This window comes from Vanacampus margaritifer, chromosome 4 (assembly GCF_051991255.1).
Source record: "Vanacampus margaritifer isolate UIUO_Vmar chromosome 4, RoL_Vmar_1.0, whole genome shotgun sequence".
In the NCBI taxonomy this organism is placed as follows: Eukaryota; Metazoa; Chordata; class Actinopteri; order Syngnathiformes; family Syngnathidae; genus Vanacampus; species Vanacampus margaritifer.
In genome coordinates this window covers 2,176,497-2,196,820 of record NC_135435.1, presented here as the reverse complement: position 1 = coordinate 2,196,820, position 20,324 = coordinate 2,176,497, and the positions used below count along the sequence as shown (strand labels likewise).

The following is a 20,324-nucleotide window of genomic DNA, read 5'->3' as shown; positions in this document are numbered from 1 at the left end:
TTTTTTTTCATTTATTTTGCATTTTCACCTTTAGATGGAGTGTGCCTTTTTGCATGGATATCTGCACCACTTGGTTACATAAAGTTTCAGCTTCTAAATAACCCATTTCTGATCTTAAAGGTTTTGAAAAGTAGTTCACATTTTAGTACAGTCACAGTAGCTGGCTTGGTTGATTCTATGTGAATGTCACCGATAGGCTATAGGAATTTTGTTTTGATTTAGTGGTATGCAACGTTAACATTTTTATACCAAGTTTAGTAAGGCAGGCATCAATATGATAATATATCCTAAAGCGCTTTGAAGGTCAACATCTTAAGATTCTTTTCAGTTTGTACCACCAAAATGATGAGACCTAAATTTACTGTCACCGCTTATTGTTTTGTTAGAACGTGACAGGAGGGGGAAAAAATGGCCTTTGTTTTGTGCGCATCAAGGGCCTCTCCAACTCAAATTCCCGGGCTGAATTTGGAGCTCAGTCCGTCCCTGCCCAGCATGATGTAGTGAAGAAACTAGCTGCACTACCCCTTTTGTCCAACAGGTAGTTCCAACAAAAGAAGCTCAGTTGCAGAATAACGTACAGTTGATAATGTATTTGCCAATAGGCAAAAGTTAAGTGTACAGTATAATTTGTCTTGGTAAGGTAGTTGAAAACTGATTATAATGTGCAATGCCATTCATGCTGCAGACAATATTTGAGGCAGTGATATATACTAATGTCAATTAAATCGAAATCTAATGTAATACTTAGGTATAGCTTATATGCAATTGCTTTTATTTTGCCATGTTTTACTCTGCTGTCTGCAACCTGACTGGCATTGCAAATACTGTACCTAAACTGGATAAATAAAGGTACATGACTTAATTGACAACTCGAGTTTTTAATCTTTTTAAATGTTTGCATGGCAAGGTTTTTTTGTGTGTGTGTTTTTTTTTTTTTTGCGGGGGAGAGAACAAATTGTAGATTGCAACTGTTTATTTGTACACCTAAAATACAAAACAAGCAAAGCCAGAAGCTGGGCTGATTTTTCAGTGCATGTCCGCAACCTGGAGGACATCTGCCTGGCCGTACATCACTTCTTGTCCTGGCGAGTTCCTGGCTTGCAATGTTAATTTCACTGACTGAATCTATCCCTTGTGCACTTTCCTGTTGACATAGAAACGCAAAATTAATAATAGTTGGCAATACTACTAGTACTGTACTACTAGTTACTGTAAGTAATATGTCTTACCGACACAGATGAACACTGAATGAGGACTTCTGCTTGAAAGCATGATGAACATGTCCATCTACAACAGCTGTAAATTAAAACACATGCACAAAAAATGTCACAGATTAGTATTAGATGATGTGTCTGTAATGTCTGCATACATTTAATCTTCAACAGTTGTCTTCTTAATATTTATTTAAGTTGCTTTTTTTTTTTAAATGTGCAATACATTTTATTTCAATTATACAAACAATTTATGTTCTTATACCTAGGTGCAGTGTCTATAGTTAATCTCAATAACTAAACTTAATGACAATAACTTCAAATATACTTTCATCCATCCATTTTTACAAGGAGCTTATTACTTGATTTGGCTAAATTGTTTTTATGTAGGTGGTGAGATACAACCAAAAGGAAAAGTTTTTTCTTATTTTGTAAAGGGACAAAGGCAAATTTGACATTTTTACAGGAAACTTACTCAACACCTGAGAACTTTTTGGGGGGGGTCGAAGCAATGGGGAGATGGGGCCTATTTTTGTCATGGTACCTCGAGGTCGGCAGAACTTTTAAAGTCAAGTAATTTCCCATTATAAACATGGCCACTGGCTGACAACATTAAGCAAATTTTAACAAACATTTATAGATGCAATACTACTAACCAGAATCAGTTATTGCTAGAAGAAATTGCCCTTCACCTTGACCATCTCAGGCTGACATATTCAACCAACAATGTTATAGTAGGAGGTGACATGAACATTGTCCAAGATGATTTTTTTGACAAATGGCCATCCAAATATACAGCAAGTCATCCGTATGCAACTTTCAATACCTTTAGCAATGAAGAAAATTGAGTGAATGTATGGCGTTATGCCAATCCAGGCATAACGAAATTTACATGGTTTAATGAAAACCATAAATCTAGAATTGACAAATGGCTTGCAGCAAATGATTTGTTATCCTCTAAAGTGAGCTCTGATATTTCTGTTGCACCTCTAACTGATTATAGCCTTATATCTTTGATTTTAAGACCTCCAAACAAAAACAGATGACATCAAAATATTGGAAATTTAACTCCAACCTTTTAAATTTTATAGTACTTATTGTGATGGTATAAGATCCATTCTCTCTGATGTTATGGTTTTGGAAGAGCTGGTTACCCGTCAGTAAATGGGAATTCTTCAAATTCAAAGTGAGACAACACTCAAAACAGTTGGGTCAAATTTAACCCAATTTGGGTTAAATTTGACCCAAATACTGAGTTAAAAAAAGGACCGACTACTACTTGGGTCAATTTGAGCCAAAAATTGGGTTATTCAGTTTTGACCCAATTTTTAGGGTTAAATTAATACAACATATCGGGTGAAATCAATGTAACAGTTGGGTTATTCCATTCCTCCTAGATTTGAATCTGAAAGAGTGGTGAAAGCACTGCCTAAGGAATTTGTTTCTTACAAAAACTATAGTTGAACATCAACGTGTCGACCCACAATTGGGTACCATTACTATTCAAGGGATTTCTCTCACTGACAAAAAATGTACAAACAAATTAATTAGACAGTGTCTTACTGAAAGTCTTTTTCCTGGTAAAAGCAACAATAACATAGGGAATAAATATGACAAATCAGCCATTACAAAGCTATGGTCACTTTATTTAAAACTTCCTATTCTACGAAAAGTGAGAGACACACTTTTTTTAATGTTGTTTATCCTGCTAAAGATTTGCTTAAAAAATGATTTAAAGGTCTCATATTATTCAACTTTTCAACATACTAAAATAGTCCTCAAATGTGTAAAAGACATGACTGTGACATGCATTCGTCAAAATTGACTTTGGATATAATATTTATGCTATTCCTAAATCAGCCAAAAAACACTGTTCAAAACAGCCTGTTTTAGGGGTGTGTCACTTTTATGTAAATAGCTGCACCAGGCATGCTTAGGCCATACCCTTCTCTCTCTCTCGAAGGGGCAGTGATTTCAGTCATGGTAGCCATGTGCTAATGTTGTGAATGGAAACGAAAAATACAGAAATGTATTTTACACATTTGAGATAACACTACTACAGAGACTATGTTGTAGCGTTAGTTTGTGATTATTTAGGCAATGGTTATTTTGCCGTAACCGGCAAATCTCCCGCGAACGATATTTTGTCGTGAGTGTCTCCGATTTGCCATGAATGTGTGTAGACATTTACAAGCGGTTATGAATAACACAAAAGAGCATATTTAGGCCACTGCGCGGTCGCAACGTGTAAGCAGTCTCGTCGAGACCACTTAGCGGCTGGTTGGCATCACAAAGTCATGTCAACTAGGTGTCGAGTTGCAAGTCACGGCAAAATAAACCACCGGGGATTGTATCTTGACAAAATAATATACAACCGCTTCATATTATCCAACCACCGTCTTCTTTATTATATCTGACCTCTTGTAACCAAACAACCTCCACACGACAAATGTAGCTCCCACTTTAGGCACTAAAAATACACCAATAATATGGTGTGCTCAAGTTCGGTCCTCGAGAGCCCCTATCCAGTCTCTCCACTAACACACCTGATTCATTATCAGGATTGTTACCAGCCTTCTGCAAAGCTTGCTGATTAGCTGATCATTAGATTAAGATGTGCTACAGGAGGGAAACATGGAAAACAGGCTGGATAGGGGCTCTTGAGGACCGAACTTGAGCACCCCTGTGGTAGAAGGTGCACATCTCTTATTAGAAAGGATAGGAAGGAAGGCTAAATCAAAAATATTAAACTTACATCTTTCCTGATTGCAGTCGTGTCACACTGTTGAGGCCGATCCATTATGATTAAACTAGTGATGCACCGAATATTCGGCCACCGAAAATTTTCGGCCGAAAATGGCTGTTTTTGCCATTTTAGGCCGAAATGAAATTAAAGCTGAAAGAATATGGCCAAAATGGGACGTTGTGGTGGCGCAAACAAAAAAAACCTGCAAGGAAGCGTCTGTTTGAATTAAACAGCGAACACGGAGTTTTTTTTCGTTTTCGGCCAAACATTTTCATTTCGGTGCATCCCTAGTTTAAACGTGTTGCAAATCCAACTCTGAACAGGCTTTCACTAACAAAACAGTCCTTTGAGAAATGAGGTCGGTACACGTCCTTCAAAAATAAAATTAATTCACTGTTTTCTCAAAGACTTGGGACGAAGGAAGCAACCACTTTTTCCTGTTCATTGTGTCCTCTCTCCACAAAGCGTTTGCTAGCAGAGGGAGAAAAAGAAAGGACCAGCCAGCTTCTCAAATTTCAGTGGGCGTGACAAACTTTTACCAGAAGTGGTGCCACTAACCTGAGGGGGCTGGGTCGAATGCACTTCCGTGTCTTTTTTACGTCACTAAGTCACTGAAATTTAGAAAGGAGGAGAAAGAAGTCGCAGACAGACTTTTTTCATACCTGTTTGGATTGTAGACAGGCCGGGGATGCATATTATTGATAGAAAACCCCACTAAAATGCATTTTCATACTATGGGACTTTAAAAAAAGAAGACAATGCATGTGCTTTCTATGAGAATGGTGTAGAGACAATAGACCACATATTTTTTGAATGTACTAAAACTCAAGTGTTTTGGAAGCATGGGCAAGACTGGACTCGTGGACATTTTGGAGATTGACCAAGAGGCATTTTAACATTTGGAACTTTTCTTGAACACAAGAACAAAGAAATGTGCTATAATTTAATTTCATGTTTAGCCAAATCTTTATTCATTAACAAAGACTTCTTAAATCACCCCCCATCTTTAATGTTTTTCTAATAGAATTTGAGTTATATTTGAAATCCCTTAAATGTATCAAGTCTGAGCGATATGAATTTTTTTTTTTTTTAATTGTTGACTCTTATGGAAGTAAATTTGTTTTGTTGAGTTTTGTATTCATTGTTTTGTATTTAAAAGTGTGAACTGTGAAATATATAAAAAAAAATGTAAATGATTTTTTAAATTGTTTTGTAAACGAGCAGCATGGGAGCTAGCTAGCTAGCTAGCACCTGGGACTAAAGCCAAACTGTAGCAGAGTTTTTACTTTCTGGACCTGGATTTGCCACCTCTGACTGGGAGTGGTCGCTGGTCTTCTCCTGCGGGCGGGGCAGTCGTCCTTTCGGATCCTTGGGCCCGGGTGGGTGTGGCGCTCTTCACTCCTGGGGCGCGCTGCAGGTGGGGTGGGGGTTATCCCAGGGATGAAACTGCTCCTTTTGGTCGGGCCCTTTCAGTGTGGATGAGCTCCTCTCGGCTGCCTTTCCTCATGTTTTGCGTGTGTGTGCATGCGTGGTCTTGTTTTTGTTACATAGTGGTGGCAACATTTTGGGATTTCAGAGTTGTGGGGCCCACCCGTCCATGTGGGGCCATTTTGCTGGGCCCCACAAATTTAGACCTCTTTTTGAGGGTCAAGACTTGGTTTTAGAGTTTAGGTTTGAATTGGGTTTTGGTTGAGGTTAGGGTAAGTAATAGGGGTAGGCAATCATTTTTGATGGTTGGGGTTTGGGGTAGGGACTCGGAAATGCATTATGTCAATGAGATGGCCCCACAAAGATAGGGAAACAAACCTCTGTGAGTGTGTGCGTTTTTTTTTTTAAAATTGTACTATGGATGTTTTAATTCAGCACCTTGGGTTGCATTTTAATATATGAGAGGTGCTATTTAATTAAAGTTTGATTGATTGATGTATAATAATGTGGATTATGTGTACCATTGCCAAATGCTACAAATCAGCATGGAATAGATAAAAGGCGTTTTTTTAATCACATTCCAAAGGTCATTCGTGAATTCAAATTCAACTCAACTCACAGTATAGGCTCCACATAGTATAGAAAATGAACACATGGATCTTCTTCCTTAAAAACATTGAACCAGCCTTGACGTTTTACACTGCTGACAAAATTTGCAGATGTCTCATGAGAATAGGCCTAAGGATGAATCAGGTGGTCCTTTGGTGTACCTGCTGTCACTACATTAGTGATTTCTGTTCGGTTTCTGTTGCATAGTCGATCAGGACCAAAAAAAGCACGACCAAAAAAAAAAGCTAATGGAGGAAAAATAGAATAAAGGGAAACAAGCAAATGCACATCGTCAGTGAATGTTATGGGGAAAAAAATCCAAAACTTTTGTATTTATTAAAAAAAACTTGTGTGAAAATCAAGAAGAAATGTGCAAGCTTTTTTTTTTAACTTGTTATTTTTTTATTTTATTTTATTTTTTTTTTTTGGAGATCTCAGTATTGATCATTTGAAATGTCATCATCATTGTTCTCCCTTTTTTTTTTTGTATGTGTGTTTGTGCGTGCGTGTGTGTGTGTGCGTGCGAAAAAAATAAATAAAATAAATAAGAATTCCCATACCGTTCACCCAAACCGAACACTTCAAAATCCAGCCAGAGTCGTGGGGCTGCCAGGAGACCCAAAGGGGGACCAAAGAAAAGAAAGAAAAGCGAAGCCCAGCACCGACCAGACACCACCCACCGGGCCACTAACCTTCACCAACCCCAAAGACATCCAAACTCCAACAAACTTTGTTTGTTTGTTTTTAACTTGTTATTGAAAGCATATTAATGCATTAAAATGAAGATTGTACCCTTTAACAATTGTGTGAGTTCTTTGTTCAGCTTAGAGGTTAATATAAAGGCCTAGATACACCAATACAACGTCGGGAGTTAGACAGCGTTGGGCCGACGGCATGCGCCGTCTGCTCAGTGGGTCACTGTCATGAAGTCGGATTGAGTTCGAATATGTCAGGGAGGACGTTTCCAGCAAATTTGACATGTTGGATCGGCGTCGGGGGCATTTGATCACTGTGATTGGCTGTTAGCTAGCGAATCAGCGCACGGGGCAAGAAGAGCAAGTGACAACGCGGATAAACAGTACTCAACTTTTTTTTTCTCAACCGTTTTTCAGGACAGCACACGTGAATATTAAAGTCCCCCATAAAGAGGATATAATCATATTTCAGCATGATATTGGCAAGAAGATTTGCAAAGTCGTTTAAAAAGTCTTGTATTTTGGAGGTCGGTAAATAACAGCACAGCACAGTGACAGTTCGGCCGACTTCAAAGGTGTCTTCAAAAATGAGATCAATGTAGTAAAAATACATCGTTTACATTTAAATTAGTTTGTTTTTTTAATTAGTCGCCGTTCCTCCACCACGGCCCGACATCCTCGGAGCGTCCAAATAAGCACAGCCAGGCGTTAGTAATTCAATCATAGCGGTGGACTCACGAGCGACAGTCCAGGTCACCGTCAGGCAGAGTCTGTTATTGGAAAGGAAAAACTCCCTGAAAATAAACGGTCTGTTTATCAATGACCGCGCATTTAATAGCACCACCCTTGTGGAAGCAGCAGGGGTGCATGGCTCTTCTGTCCGACGGTCTGGAGGAAGCTCTTTCAGAAGCTGGAGGAAGCTCTTTCAGAAGCTGGAGGTCGGCACCGAGGGCAGCACGGCCGAAGCTTTTCGGGTGAACCGACGATCGGTAGCAGCCAGGAGTTGACAGGGTCCAGGATACACCACAACGGAGTACATCCACGCGTTCGGGAACGAGAAGGGGCCTTAGCTTGTTCCAGCACCCATTCGCGCTTCACCAGCTGGCCGGCACCGCTGTCAACACCGGTATGAGTAGTTTACGTTTTTACATCACACCCCCACGTGCCGACGCCACAGGGGGGAGGTGTCGGTCACATTTGGCCAACGTTGGATTAGGGTGTGTCTAGGCACACGGGCACACACGTAGCGGCGGAGGTTCACGGGTCCTGTGCCTGTGTCTCAGGTTTCAGGGTTGGTGGAAACTTACCAGCTTGGTTGGACTTTTGTGACGAATCACCAGGTTTATTTTTGATCCCATGTTAGATGAGATTCTAAGGTCAAAATTCAATCAATGCAAACACGTACAGTTGGACACATCAAAATAAATGCTACAGAGAGCTTACAACTGTTAAAACGTGCACACACACGAATAGTTATGTGAGGAATATACCACACAAATGAAACACATTCAGGATACTTCATGAAGTCAACATTTTATAATATTTTTTTCTGTTGCAAAATAAGACACTCAGTCAGGTTTCTAGAAAGGTTTTTTTTTTTCTGTCAGTCAGACTTCTGAATTCAGAGAGCTGGGTGGGGGTCTATCTGTGGAGGTGAAACAAAAACACCCCCCCCCCCACACACACACACACACACACCACCACCACCACTTTGGCGTGACCAGGACAAAGATGAAATTCCTTTTACCTTGATGACGATGTAAAATTTACAACCGGCCGATAATTGCAACATGTATGTCAAGGAAACCTTAAGACTGATTTTCGTGAGTACCGTTGGGATCTAAACAAATGGAAAGCGTATTTGTAGCGTAGTATATAGATCAACAAAACACCAATGGGAGTCATCAGCAGCCATGGGAATCAACCCAGTAATTATTTATTAGTTCAATGATAAATTACCTTGAACTTCAACCTGCTCATATGGCCCTGCAACTTCTCAGACAAATCAAAAGACAACTGTGTCCCTCCATCATAGTTCCTGTTTCCCATGGCTGGCTCTGTTACCTTCCAAATCTACCTTTGTGCTCTCAGTCTTCTTTTTGCTCTTCTTGGCGTTCACATCATTCTCCAGCTTGTGCTTGCTGTCGTCCTTCTTGGCAGGCTTTCCAGGGAACACCTGGCCTTCGACAGTGACGTCCAAGCAGCGCTCCTGGGTCAGCAGGAAGTCTTTGATTTCCCAGGCTAAGCTTCCATCTCGCAACATGAAGATCACCCTATTGGAGCCCACCACAAATCTGCATGGGGGCACAGAGAACAGGTGTATTGCTGTATATTAGAACGGAAAAAGAAAATTCAAACAAAGCTTTACAAACTGTAAATTTCTATATAAAATACTTAGAAGGTTTGGATTAAGTGATAAATCTGTGAATTGCATTAAATCTTTATATCAGGATCCACAGGCAAGGATCAAAATAAATGTAGTTTGACTGGACGATTTAACCCGGAAAGAGTATCCCCTATCAGGATTTTTGGGGCCAATCACTGATCACCGGTCGGGCGAGTAAAAAAAAGGAAAAAAAGATATTTGATCACTAGGGATTGGAACGCCACGAGATTTCTCGTCGCTCCTTAGCATGAGATATTCGAGATTTTTATATTTATTTAGCTTTGGCTTGTTGAGTAGGGATGGGAATCAAACTAGTTCCCCAGTGTTTCAATTCTTTGGCATTGTTTGCTAAATGCCGTGATCAATTACACTCGTGACAAAGACATCACCACGCACATTGCGTAACACATGTGTGGTGATGTTTACGAGCATCGCTAGAAACATGGCGCCTAATGCAAAAGTTTGACATTTTACAGGAAAAGAAAACCACAAATCAACTTGTAAGTAAGATCTTTTCTATAATAAATTAAAAAAAACACTACTATGCATTTGTACACAGAACATAAGATAACTTTAAATGACTGTCGTGTTTGTGAACCGCTCATGGGCACTCAACAGCAGCAATAGTGGCGTCGGCATTAATGTAACCACGCTCTCTCCTGTCAGTACTCTAGGTAATTGTGTTAACGTCATTTCGCCTTATTGTAGAACATGCCATTACTAACTGCTAATGTTAAAGCCCGTATCTGACCCAATGACTAATACAATCTTATATCAACCATTGGAAATAGTGAGGGTATTTGAGCAGTATTATAGCGAATTATAGTCACAACCGCCATCTGTGAGTTAAGAAAGCAAGGTGGAATTTTTTTTTTTTTTAAGGATAGCTCAGTATTGTTCAATCGATTTGACATCATCATTGCTCTCCTTTTTTTTTTTTTAAAATAAATAATAATGTTTTTTTTGTTTTGTTTTTAATATATATACATATACACACACATACACACCTTTTTTTTGTATGTGGGTGAGTATGTGTATGTGCGTGTGTGTGCGTGCGTGCGAGCGTGTGTGTATTCATCAGTTCACCTAAAGCCCATTAAAAATATCCCATACTAATAATGTAATATAATAATAAATTGCCAAATGCAGAAACATCAATGTAAGTTATCACAATGTAGTGGCTCTCGCTAACAGACAGAATTAAGTAACCAGAATTAGGTTAAAAAATTCTATATACGTAGACCATGTTTCTATAAATTTTGATATTTGGTTTTTATTTGAGGCAGATATTTTTTCCATTAAAATGTGATTTATGAGGAGGTTAGACCATTGGTCGATATTCAGAGTTTGTTTATTTTTCCAGTTAACAAGAATTGTTTTTTTAGCGATAGTAAGGGCTACAAGTGTAGATTGAAATTGTTTATGTGGTAAGTCAGTTGTTGTTAGGTCACCTAGCAAACACAAGTTTGGAGATAAAGGTATCCTACAGTCCAAAATAGCGGAAAGTTTAGTTTAAGTTTAGACTTTAGTCCAGAAAGACATAACCGGAGTACATAACCATAAAGCATGAACATAAGTGTCTGTAGTGTTTTGTAAACATTGGAGACAAATGTTGGAGTCTGAGAGTCCCATTTTCTTCATCATATATTGAGTAATATATGTTCTGTGAATAATTTTATATTAGATAAGTTGTAAATTTGTGTGTTTTGTCATTTTAAATGCGTTTTCACAAACTTGAATCCAAAAGTCAGATTCCGGTGCTATAGACAAGTCTGTCTCCCATTTCGAGATAAGTAAAGACATTTTATCAGTATATGAAAGTAGCTTATATATTTTTGAAAGTTTTTTTGTTGTTGTCGGAGAAAGCTTGTTAATATCTTTAGCTGGTGGAATTTTTAGACACTTTGGATTTGCCATGTATAGGTCTGCAACAAAATGAAGCGTCGTGACAACAGAAATCTCAGCGGAAGAAATTCAAAAAGCCATCAATCGAATGAAATCTGGGAAAGTGTCGGGAATGGATGGCTTTGGCTTTGAAAAGTAGTCCGATGGGCTTTAGCTGCAGCCTTTAGCACCGTTAGCACGTTAATACTGTAGACGCCCTAAACATTGGCAACAAGCACCCTGCAATACAATGTCACCGTAATTAAGTCTTCTTTTAGTGCCCTAAATTGGCGATCAAACGTGATTTCAGTGCGAAGTTTTTTATTGACTTTGGTTGCAATAGTTTATGCCGGCAATATGAACGGCAGACACACGTTCCACAAGACGAGTCAAGTCATCCGTTGCGCCGCGAAAGACAAAACGCTCCCGGGAAAAAACTCAAAATAAAAGTGTTCATTGGCATTGCGTTCCACATATTACTTGGTATGGGAAGGTTTATTTTGAAGTTGGCCTACTCTCCGCATTGGCGGTGTTTTCCAGATGTATCAAATATTCCCCGCAATGTAAACTGTTTACTTCGCTAGATTTTTCATTGCGCTGTTTCAATACAAGACCAGCCTTATTTTGCCTCAGATTGGCTTGTGTCTCTTACGCCGGAAATCCGGCACTGTGCCGGAGTACTTAAAGTCCTGCAATTAAGACATAAAACAAAGTTGATGCTAAACCATTTGTTTATTTTTTTTTATATAAAAAAAGTATAGATAAAAGAATCAATACAAAATTGAATCATTAAGCAGAATTGAAAATGGAACGGAAATAGTAAAAATCTTTTCAATTCCCATCGTTATTATCGGGACTGACTGAGCCGCTCGGCAGCGAGGCAGGATTCTGCCCGCCAACTCACGGAGCAGAAGAGCCTTGGATAAGCCCACCAAAATCCTTCGTTTGAAGCTGGGTTACCAGTAGACCATCTTGTGGAGCCTGTATTTCTACAATAAGGCAGAATTTCAAAATAAATTATTTTGATACAGTATTAGGGTTAGGGTTAGGGTTCAGGTTAGGTCCACTTTAAACATCACAACTGTCTGGTAGTGGCAACTGTGATTCACTGAATGTGCTTGGCCGGCCCGGAAGTTGATGTTACGTACGCGGAGCGGAGTCTTCTTCTCTTCTTCTTCTTTTCCTTTCAGCTTTTCCCTTCAGGGGTCGCCACTAGGGTTGTCACGAGAACCGATACTTCGGTAACAAGTCGATGCCAAGATTCTGAAAATGTGACAGTACTGGCTTTTCTACAACACCCGAAGTACCGTTGGTATCGAGGCAGCAGATCTGGCCTCGTCTTTTGTGCTGTTTTGGGGGTGTAAATGAACGGTTATCTGGCAACCCATGCAAGTGGGGGGTTGTGCTTGCCCTGTCCTGTCCAGGGTCGACGGCTCCCTTCTTTGGTGGAGGTTTTTTATGCATGCCAGATCCACCACACCAGCATCTACCGAAATTCAATGCTTATTCCTCTGGTCGCTGAATCTGTGGGGGCTGATGTCTGTGGATCTCACTCTGCTTAATCTATCCTTTCTTCCTTTCTTTAGTCTTTACTTTGGTCTCTCTAATTTGTTGGAATTTATAGGCTCCTGGGGTTGGTGAAAGATTCTGGTTTGTAACCCTATGTGTAGTAGGTGGTGTCTGGTCGGTGCTGGATTTCACTTTTCTCTCTTTTCTTAGATCACTCCTCGGGTCTCCTGACAACGTCACGACTATCGTAATTCTTAAGTATTCGGTTTAGGTGAAGGGTATGGGATTTTTAATAGGTTTCAGGTGAATTAATGAGCACAAACTCACACGCACGCACATATGCACAAACGCACACAAAAAAGAGAGCAATGACGATGACATGTTGAATCGGTAAGATTACCGAATGAACAATACTGAGCTCTCTCAAGAGACAAAAAAAAGGAAGGCAATTGCTCTAAACACTGAACTAACTTGACTTGTTCAAATTCATGGCTAATGGCATTTTTATTTTTGAAAAGTGTCATTTGATGCTGAAAGCCAACATGCATTTAATCATTTCAGTGAAATTATAATCAATTACCTGATATAATAGGCAGTTGGTATAAATGTATATCACTTAGCATATTGGCCATGGATATATTTGCAATGTACAGTCTGAGGAGGGATTCTTAACCCCCAACGTCCTGATTACTGGACAATGCAGATTACCAAACGGGGAAAAGTTTATATTTAACATTAAATTGTGCCAATACTGTAAGTAATGTAGAATCAGATGATAAATTCCCACGATGGCATGAATTTTTTAAGCAAGTAAATCAGATGTATTATGTGGGAGTTATTGCACGGAAAAAAGTGAGGAGAAAAATAAGTAAGAATAAAGAATCCCAATAACATATGCGGTAATGCTTCCAGCATTCCCACAATTAAAGAAATGTTAAAATTAAATAAATGTAAATAAAATGACACACACAATGTAGCTAGTTATTTTATTTGATGTAAAAAAAATGGTTTCCTGACTTTTTACTAGTAATTTTTTTTAATAAATATAAAAAAATACACAAAGGCTATTTGTGATTGGCTGGTCGAGGGTGTGAAGGCGGAACTTCCGCCTTTCATCATTTCCGTATCCGTTCCAACACGCATACGCAACAAGGCTAAAAATAGATTATCTTTCGGGCTCACAATAGCGCAGAATGACTCCGAAGTGAGGGAGGTTGTTTTTGCTGTAATGTCTTATTTCGCTGATCTGTTCAATGAAGTCATTGATCGGTCGTGCAAATTATGACAATAGGTGATTATTGATGCATAAAATGACAATTATCGGCCGATCAAGATCAAGCCGGTCAGATCTGTGTAAAATCTAATTCAAACCTTCCAGTAAAGAAGGCAAAGAAACAGAAACCTTATGAAATTGTGGTGGTACAAATTGGAGATAAAATGTCAAATGTGGTGGGGCGACCCACACACTTTGAATACCTTTGAATGTCATAGTTGGCATTGAAGAGGCTGCCCTGCCACAGGCCTGTGATCTCCTCAGTCTCCTTCTCAGTGGGTTCCCCTGACACCGTAGCAAAGACCATCAGCGTGCGACCCTTCTTGGACATCTTTAGCAGATCTTCAGGTTTGGACTGGTCAATCTTGGAGAAGTCGATGGGAGGAGGAGCTCGCCGGTGCTCTGGAAGATCACCTTCTTCGATTTCATCATCTTTCTGTGTAGACGAGAAGAAACGTGGCAAACACAGAAATTGAAAATGTCATTAAATTGTGGTTCACTTATTCATACACGTGTATAGTGGAAGTGATTGTCATTTTACTTTAAATTTACATTAAACTAAAAACAGACTACCAGAGTTCCTACACATTTGAGATTTCAAAAATCTATTCTTTTCCAGACCCTAATTTTCACTTTTTGGTAAAAAAAAATACAATAAAATAATTTTGTGATATTTTAGAAACTAGATGTGCATGTCAAAATATAAACTTTACTTTGGCTTGCAGTAGGGCTGGGTTTATAAATAAATAAATAAATAAATAAATAATCGCATTGATATTCCTTTTCATAGCCCAATAAATCGATTCATAAAACCATGAATCAATACTTTGAATACGGCTTCCCCCCATATATGAACTCATTTGCTCCCAAAAATGTATAAATATGTTCTATTTTCAATGTTTTAAGTGTCCCAAAGACGTATTTATTTTATGCTAGAGCATAGAGAAGGCTTTGATGCAGCCTCTGAACTGCAGAGAACGGGTGAAGCAATGGTAGTAATTACAAAAACGATCAGCAGTTGAGAGATCAACCACGGCCATGTTGCAACAAAGCTCATTTACCCACAGTACTAAACAGATTCTTGAATGATGATGAAAACTTTGGTATATTCTAATGTTAATTGCTGTAAAACAGAAACAGATAGAAATGTGTTTTTTCCTGATGAAAGAAGAGACTGTTATCTTTCTTTTGGTAGGTTCCATGTTTGTATAGCAATACATGACAATATTCAGTCAAAATCCAGTAAAACAGCCGGTAGCAAAGGGGGTTGTTTCAGTGAAAATGGCTGAGAGTGAATGAGTTAATGTGCCTTCTCGCATCACGGGGAAGTTTATTTTACAAAAAAAAACCACCACATACTCCGTTCAAAAACTCGTTGTTCGAGTGTTGTTCAAAGGTGCCCTTCTGTTACTTAGAGTACCCCAAGAGGAGCCCAGTGCATATAAAGATTTAACCAGCTCCAGCAGGAGCTGCTCTGAGCTGCTGATTGCTGTATAACATTAGAAATGGGCTGTGTTTTAATTAGAGCTGTTTTTTAAAATCAGATTAATCCCATTTTAGAATTTTGATTAATCACGATTCATCGCTTAATAAAAAAAGGCTTTTTATCACCATTTTTTCCCCACCAAATTTGAAGAGCACCGGTTATGTGTTAATTCTTTTGACATTAAATGTTATGAGGACGTCTTCAACATTTTTTTGCCCACTGCACACGCTCATAATCCTCTTTTTCTAATCACCTAATTACTTGCATAATTTAAAATGGAAAAAAAATGACCACAATACACAAACATTTATTAAATGCTTTACTTTAATTCACGTAATTATGTTTATTGCTAAAACAACCTGTAGTACCTTAAATGTAGCCATCCGCTGTCACTCTAAAGGATAATCTATGGTCAAAATTAATGGTGTAATTAATCTGCGTTAATTCATGATTAATGCGATAATTTTTTGTGATTAATTAATTAGTTAACGCTTTAACTTTGACAGCACTATTTTTAATGCAAGCGGATCGCATCGTGGGTCTCCCTTTTGAAAAATATACATAAACGGATGCAGGTTATGGTTGGATGAAACTTCCACTATGGAATAGCTTTTCTTTTTGCCATATTTTTAAATTGCTTACGTCAACTAAAATTCTTCAGGATCAACTGAGGCAGATGTGGTACCATCCTGACCATGGATGGGCGACTACTAATGGTGGAACGGATCACAAAAGTCACGGTTCGGATCGGATCACGGATTAGAGTCACGGATCAGATCGGTTTTCGGATCAGCCAAAAACAAAAAACAAAAAAAAGACAAATAGTACTTTGTATTGTAAAACGTTTTCTCATTAAATTAAAAAAAATCTATTAAAAATATCTAATATAGCCATTTAGGAGCACAAGTGCAGGCAAAATCGAAAAACAATAACATTCAGTCGTCTGAGCTTTTTCTATGCATATCCGAGATTTCCAAAAGTGTACATAGTCATTGAACGCACCTAGAGTCCACTGCAGAATGCAAGAGAGTGCTTGCTTTTCCTTTTGCTTCTACGCAATAAATACTTTACAAAACCTTGTTTCTAAAACTGAAAAACACATGTGTGTTATTCATGTATTTATTGAAAAACATGCATTGTACCCAAGGCAGGGTATATATTTTTTTTTTTACAGCAGCTGCTAACACCTACAAACATTTCACATTTTGCATCAACATTGAACCTTATCTATAGTTTCATATAGACTGGTGATGCACGATAACCGTTTTTTCAACCGATACCGATAACTTCCTGCTCCTCAACACCGATACGATAACCGATATCTTTTTTTTTTTGGGGGGGGGGGGGGACTACAAATACATCTGTTGTTGCAGCTTAAAATAATAAAGGGTCATTGAAGGATATGTTCGTCCGATGATGCCCATTTTATGAATTATGTGGTGTGATTAAAATGAAACAATCAATTTGGGACTTTTATTTTGATATATATTTCAAGATAGGCGTTTGTTTTATCCACAAGACAGCAAAGAACCCATGGGAGCAGCTATCAGGTTTGTATTATCTTGCAACTATGTAAAAAAAAATTACCCTTATAGGAACTGGTACATAGTGGTCATATTTTTATTATAACTTTACTTGTATGGTTAGCTACCTTGTTTTGTTTAGATGGCTAATTGTTAAGCTTAATAGCTTTGACTTAACTTGAAAATATTACGTGGTGTGATAAATCATCCAATTAGATGTCCCAAATTGCAGATGATAGTAAAAGTACAGATGGTTGCAATTAAAAGAATAAACACAATTTATGTTGTTGTTTTTTAATTCAAAACATAAATAATTGTGCTTGTTCTGAAATTATTATCCGCCAATTGCCCTAAAACATTTAAATCTCGCTTCTAAATAATATAGCGTGGTCGGAGGATGACAAAGTGGTCAAGCTCTTATGCTTATCAGTAATTATTACTGGTAAAACAGTTGCGACTCCCGCTAGTATTTATTAATGCTTCAACAAATACATCAGTCACAATTTTTTTTACATAGTGATGTTTCAATGCACATTGCACACACATATTTTAAAATAAACCCAGGACAACCAAAACATTTTGTTAATGCCTACCAGTCATTTTGTAGATATTCAAAGGACCGCAATAAAAATAAAAAATATGACTCACCATACATAGCTGAACTTCAACGAGTCATGGCCATTTGTATTCAGTGCTGTCGTAGAATTTACATCCATACATTTTCTGAGCTACTTATCCTGACTAGTATTAGCTATTTAGCTAAGCGAATGCTCGGCATAAAACAACCCTCAGATATTCACATGTGTCTAAGGCCTGTTCTTCCGCCGTCCACGGGGAGGCAGCATTAATGTCTCTATTGAACGGGAAACTAACAGTTTCTGTTTCTCGTTTAAAATTGGACATTGAAAAACAGAAATCGAGTCTTTATCTGACCTGCCAACATGTGTTTATTTTGCACAAGTCGGACCTTAGTTTGTTTCCCTTGAGCTTGTTTTGCTTTCACTCGAAAGACACTCTTCTTCTGCTGTTAAATTTTCTTCTCCTACGCTAATGAAGCAGCAGCAGCCTACTGATCTGTATAAAACTATTAACTTGTGGCGGGGTGGTGACTATTTTTTAACAAGTAGACAGCACAGTACGTGCTGCTTTGAAGACCCCCTTTTTCTTTTAATCGCCCAGTTCATTAGACCCTAATACTAATTTGGCAGAGGCATCTTTTATTGAATTACAGTTATAATTCTTTAATTAAAACAAATATACAAGTTTCCTCCTGTAAACATAATTAAGAATGTAATTTATGCATGTATTTAAGGCAAGTTGTATAATGTCTCAAGTCCTCTTGTTTATGTTTAACAAATTTAAGACATCATAAATCATGCTGTTCTTGAGAGGAGTAACGGCAGCCTCGCGGCTTCAAAAGTCTTATCCAGTAATATATACAGATCAGTGCAGCGGCCAAAGAGCAACAGGCAGTCTCCCGTTTCTTGTTTAAAAATTGATATTTAAAAACGGAAATCGAGTCGTTATCTGATCTTCTATTATGTGTTGATCTTACAAAAATCGCGAAGCAAAATACGACCTTAATTTGTTCCCCTCAAGTTTGTGTTAGCTTCACTCGAAAGACACTCTTCTTCTTTGGCCGCTACTGCTTAAGTGGCGTAGAAGAAGAAAATTTAACAGCAGAAAAAGAGTGTATTTCGAGTGAAAGCAAAACAAGCTCAAGGGAAACAAACTAAGGTCACATTTTGTTTCCCGACTTGTGTAAATTAAACACACAATGACAGGTCAGATAAAGACTCAATTTGTGTTTTACAATGTCCAATTTTAAACGAGAAACAGAAACTGTTTGTGCCCATTCAATAGAGACAGTAACACTGCCTCCCCGTGGACGGCCTTAGACACATGTGAATATCTGAGGGTTGTTGTGTGTGAATATCTCGAAACGGCGTGATGTTTGTCTCAAGAATAAATGCGCGAGCGCAACGATCCACAAACGCACTTTCGACAACTCGCAAGCAAAAGTCATAGAAAATGCACACACAAAATTTAAAAAATACGTTAAAATAACGGATACATTTGTGGATTTGAAAAACACGTGTAGATGACGAATATGTTTGTGGATCTGAAAAACGTGAAAATCGCGAAAATGTTTATGGATCTGAAAAACACGTGAAAATCACGGATGTATTTGTGGATCTCAATAACATGTGAAAATCACAAATTTATTTGGGTGAATATTTTTAGAGAAATCTCTCCCAATACAAGTCGGCCGATTGATACACCGATGAAAAAAATCTCCCTATTTGTCATAAACCAAAGTTGGCGAGTATGATTGTGCTACGAGCTATAACACATTCACTGGGGCAGTTTTTTCGTACATAAAATATATAGAGCAGGATTTGAACCACTGACCCAGCACTTTCGGGGCGACCGCAATCACCGCTATTCCACAAGCTGGTACACATTTACTGGCTCAGGGTTTGTACTTGTGCTCGCGTGATTCGTGGCAAAACACCGGTCACGTCCAAATAACCACTTCGGGGAGGGAATTTTTTTTTTTAATCTCATGCAACCTTGTGACAGTCGATCCAGCAGGAGCGAATTTACACTCAAGGGCAGGCTGGTCTTCAAACTAGCATATTTGACGACGACGTTATCGTGGACGCATAGTGGGTACGGTAGCCAACGGCTAGGGGCTACTAACGATCGACTAAATAAAATGCAGCTTGTTACAGTACCTCCCACTGTTCAAGAAGACGAGCCATATCTGCATCATTGTAGTCTCTTATGTCCTTTTTCTTGAGCTTATTTTTACTCCCAGTAGCTAAAGAATAAAGCAAACAAGTACAAAAGAGCAGTGCTACATATTTCCACTGAAAGTCAGACGCCATGTTTACAGATGGTCTGACCTGATTGGCTAACGACTTTGCGAGTTCGGTCACAAGACTTTGGGGCACGTCTCAGCAGTAAAAGTAGACAGGAAACGAAAACATTGGTTAAGGGATTTTCAAAGTCATTAATTAAACCACACATATTCTGCAGTGCGTACTGCATGGGTCAGAGCTCATTTGTGGGTACAGTACTGATTAATACCAAGGGCTACAAGTTTGATACACACTTATGAAGTAAGTTTATGGAGTTAACTTAGGGAAAAAGTTTTGTACTTGAAAAAATGAAACTTGAAACTGAAAATTGTTGTCTTGATCTTAAATTTTGCAAAAAATAATTGATTCACGTGGGTCATTCTTTTGAATAAATTATTTATTTTCACTTTTTGTTTCAATATATATTTTACAGTGCTGCTCAAAAGTTTGTGAACCTCTTGAGCAATTTGGACTTTCCAATTGTTTCAACCTGATTTTGTTGAAATAACAGGTGTAGGTTTATCCATTCAGGCATTGTTCTTTTTGTTTTAAAATCAATTGTGTAGTCAAAGGCTGAGAGGTAGAGAAATCTCAGGGGACCTCAGGAAGTGGGTAGTGACAGCACATCTGTCTGGGGAAAGCTATAAAGTCATCTAAAAAAAAAAATGCTTCATCATTTCGTTGTGAAGCAGATCATCTGCAACTAGAGA

General features: G+C 38.4%; 1 protein-coding gene across 1 annotated transcript; it reads right to left on the bottom strand.

The window, feature by feature from the left end:
• Positions 1-8,590: 8,590 nt before the first annotated feature.
• Positions 8,591-19,687, bottom strand: mesd (mesoderm development LRP chaperone). The gene is made up of 3 exons (XM_077564925.1): positions 19,489-19,687; positions 13,945-14,177; positions 8,591-8,983 (listed from the first exon to the last, which is right to left on the bottom strand). Exons 1-3 carry the CDS (start codon positions 19,639-19,641, stop codon positions 8,719-8,721), a joined length of 651 nt encoding a protein of 216 aa, XP_077421051.1. The 5' UTR covers positions 19,642-19,687; the 3' UTR covers positions 8,591-8,718.
• Between the last annotated feature and the right edge of the window lie 637 nt (positions 19,688-20,324).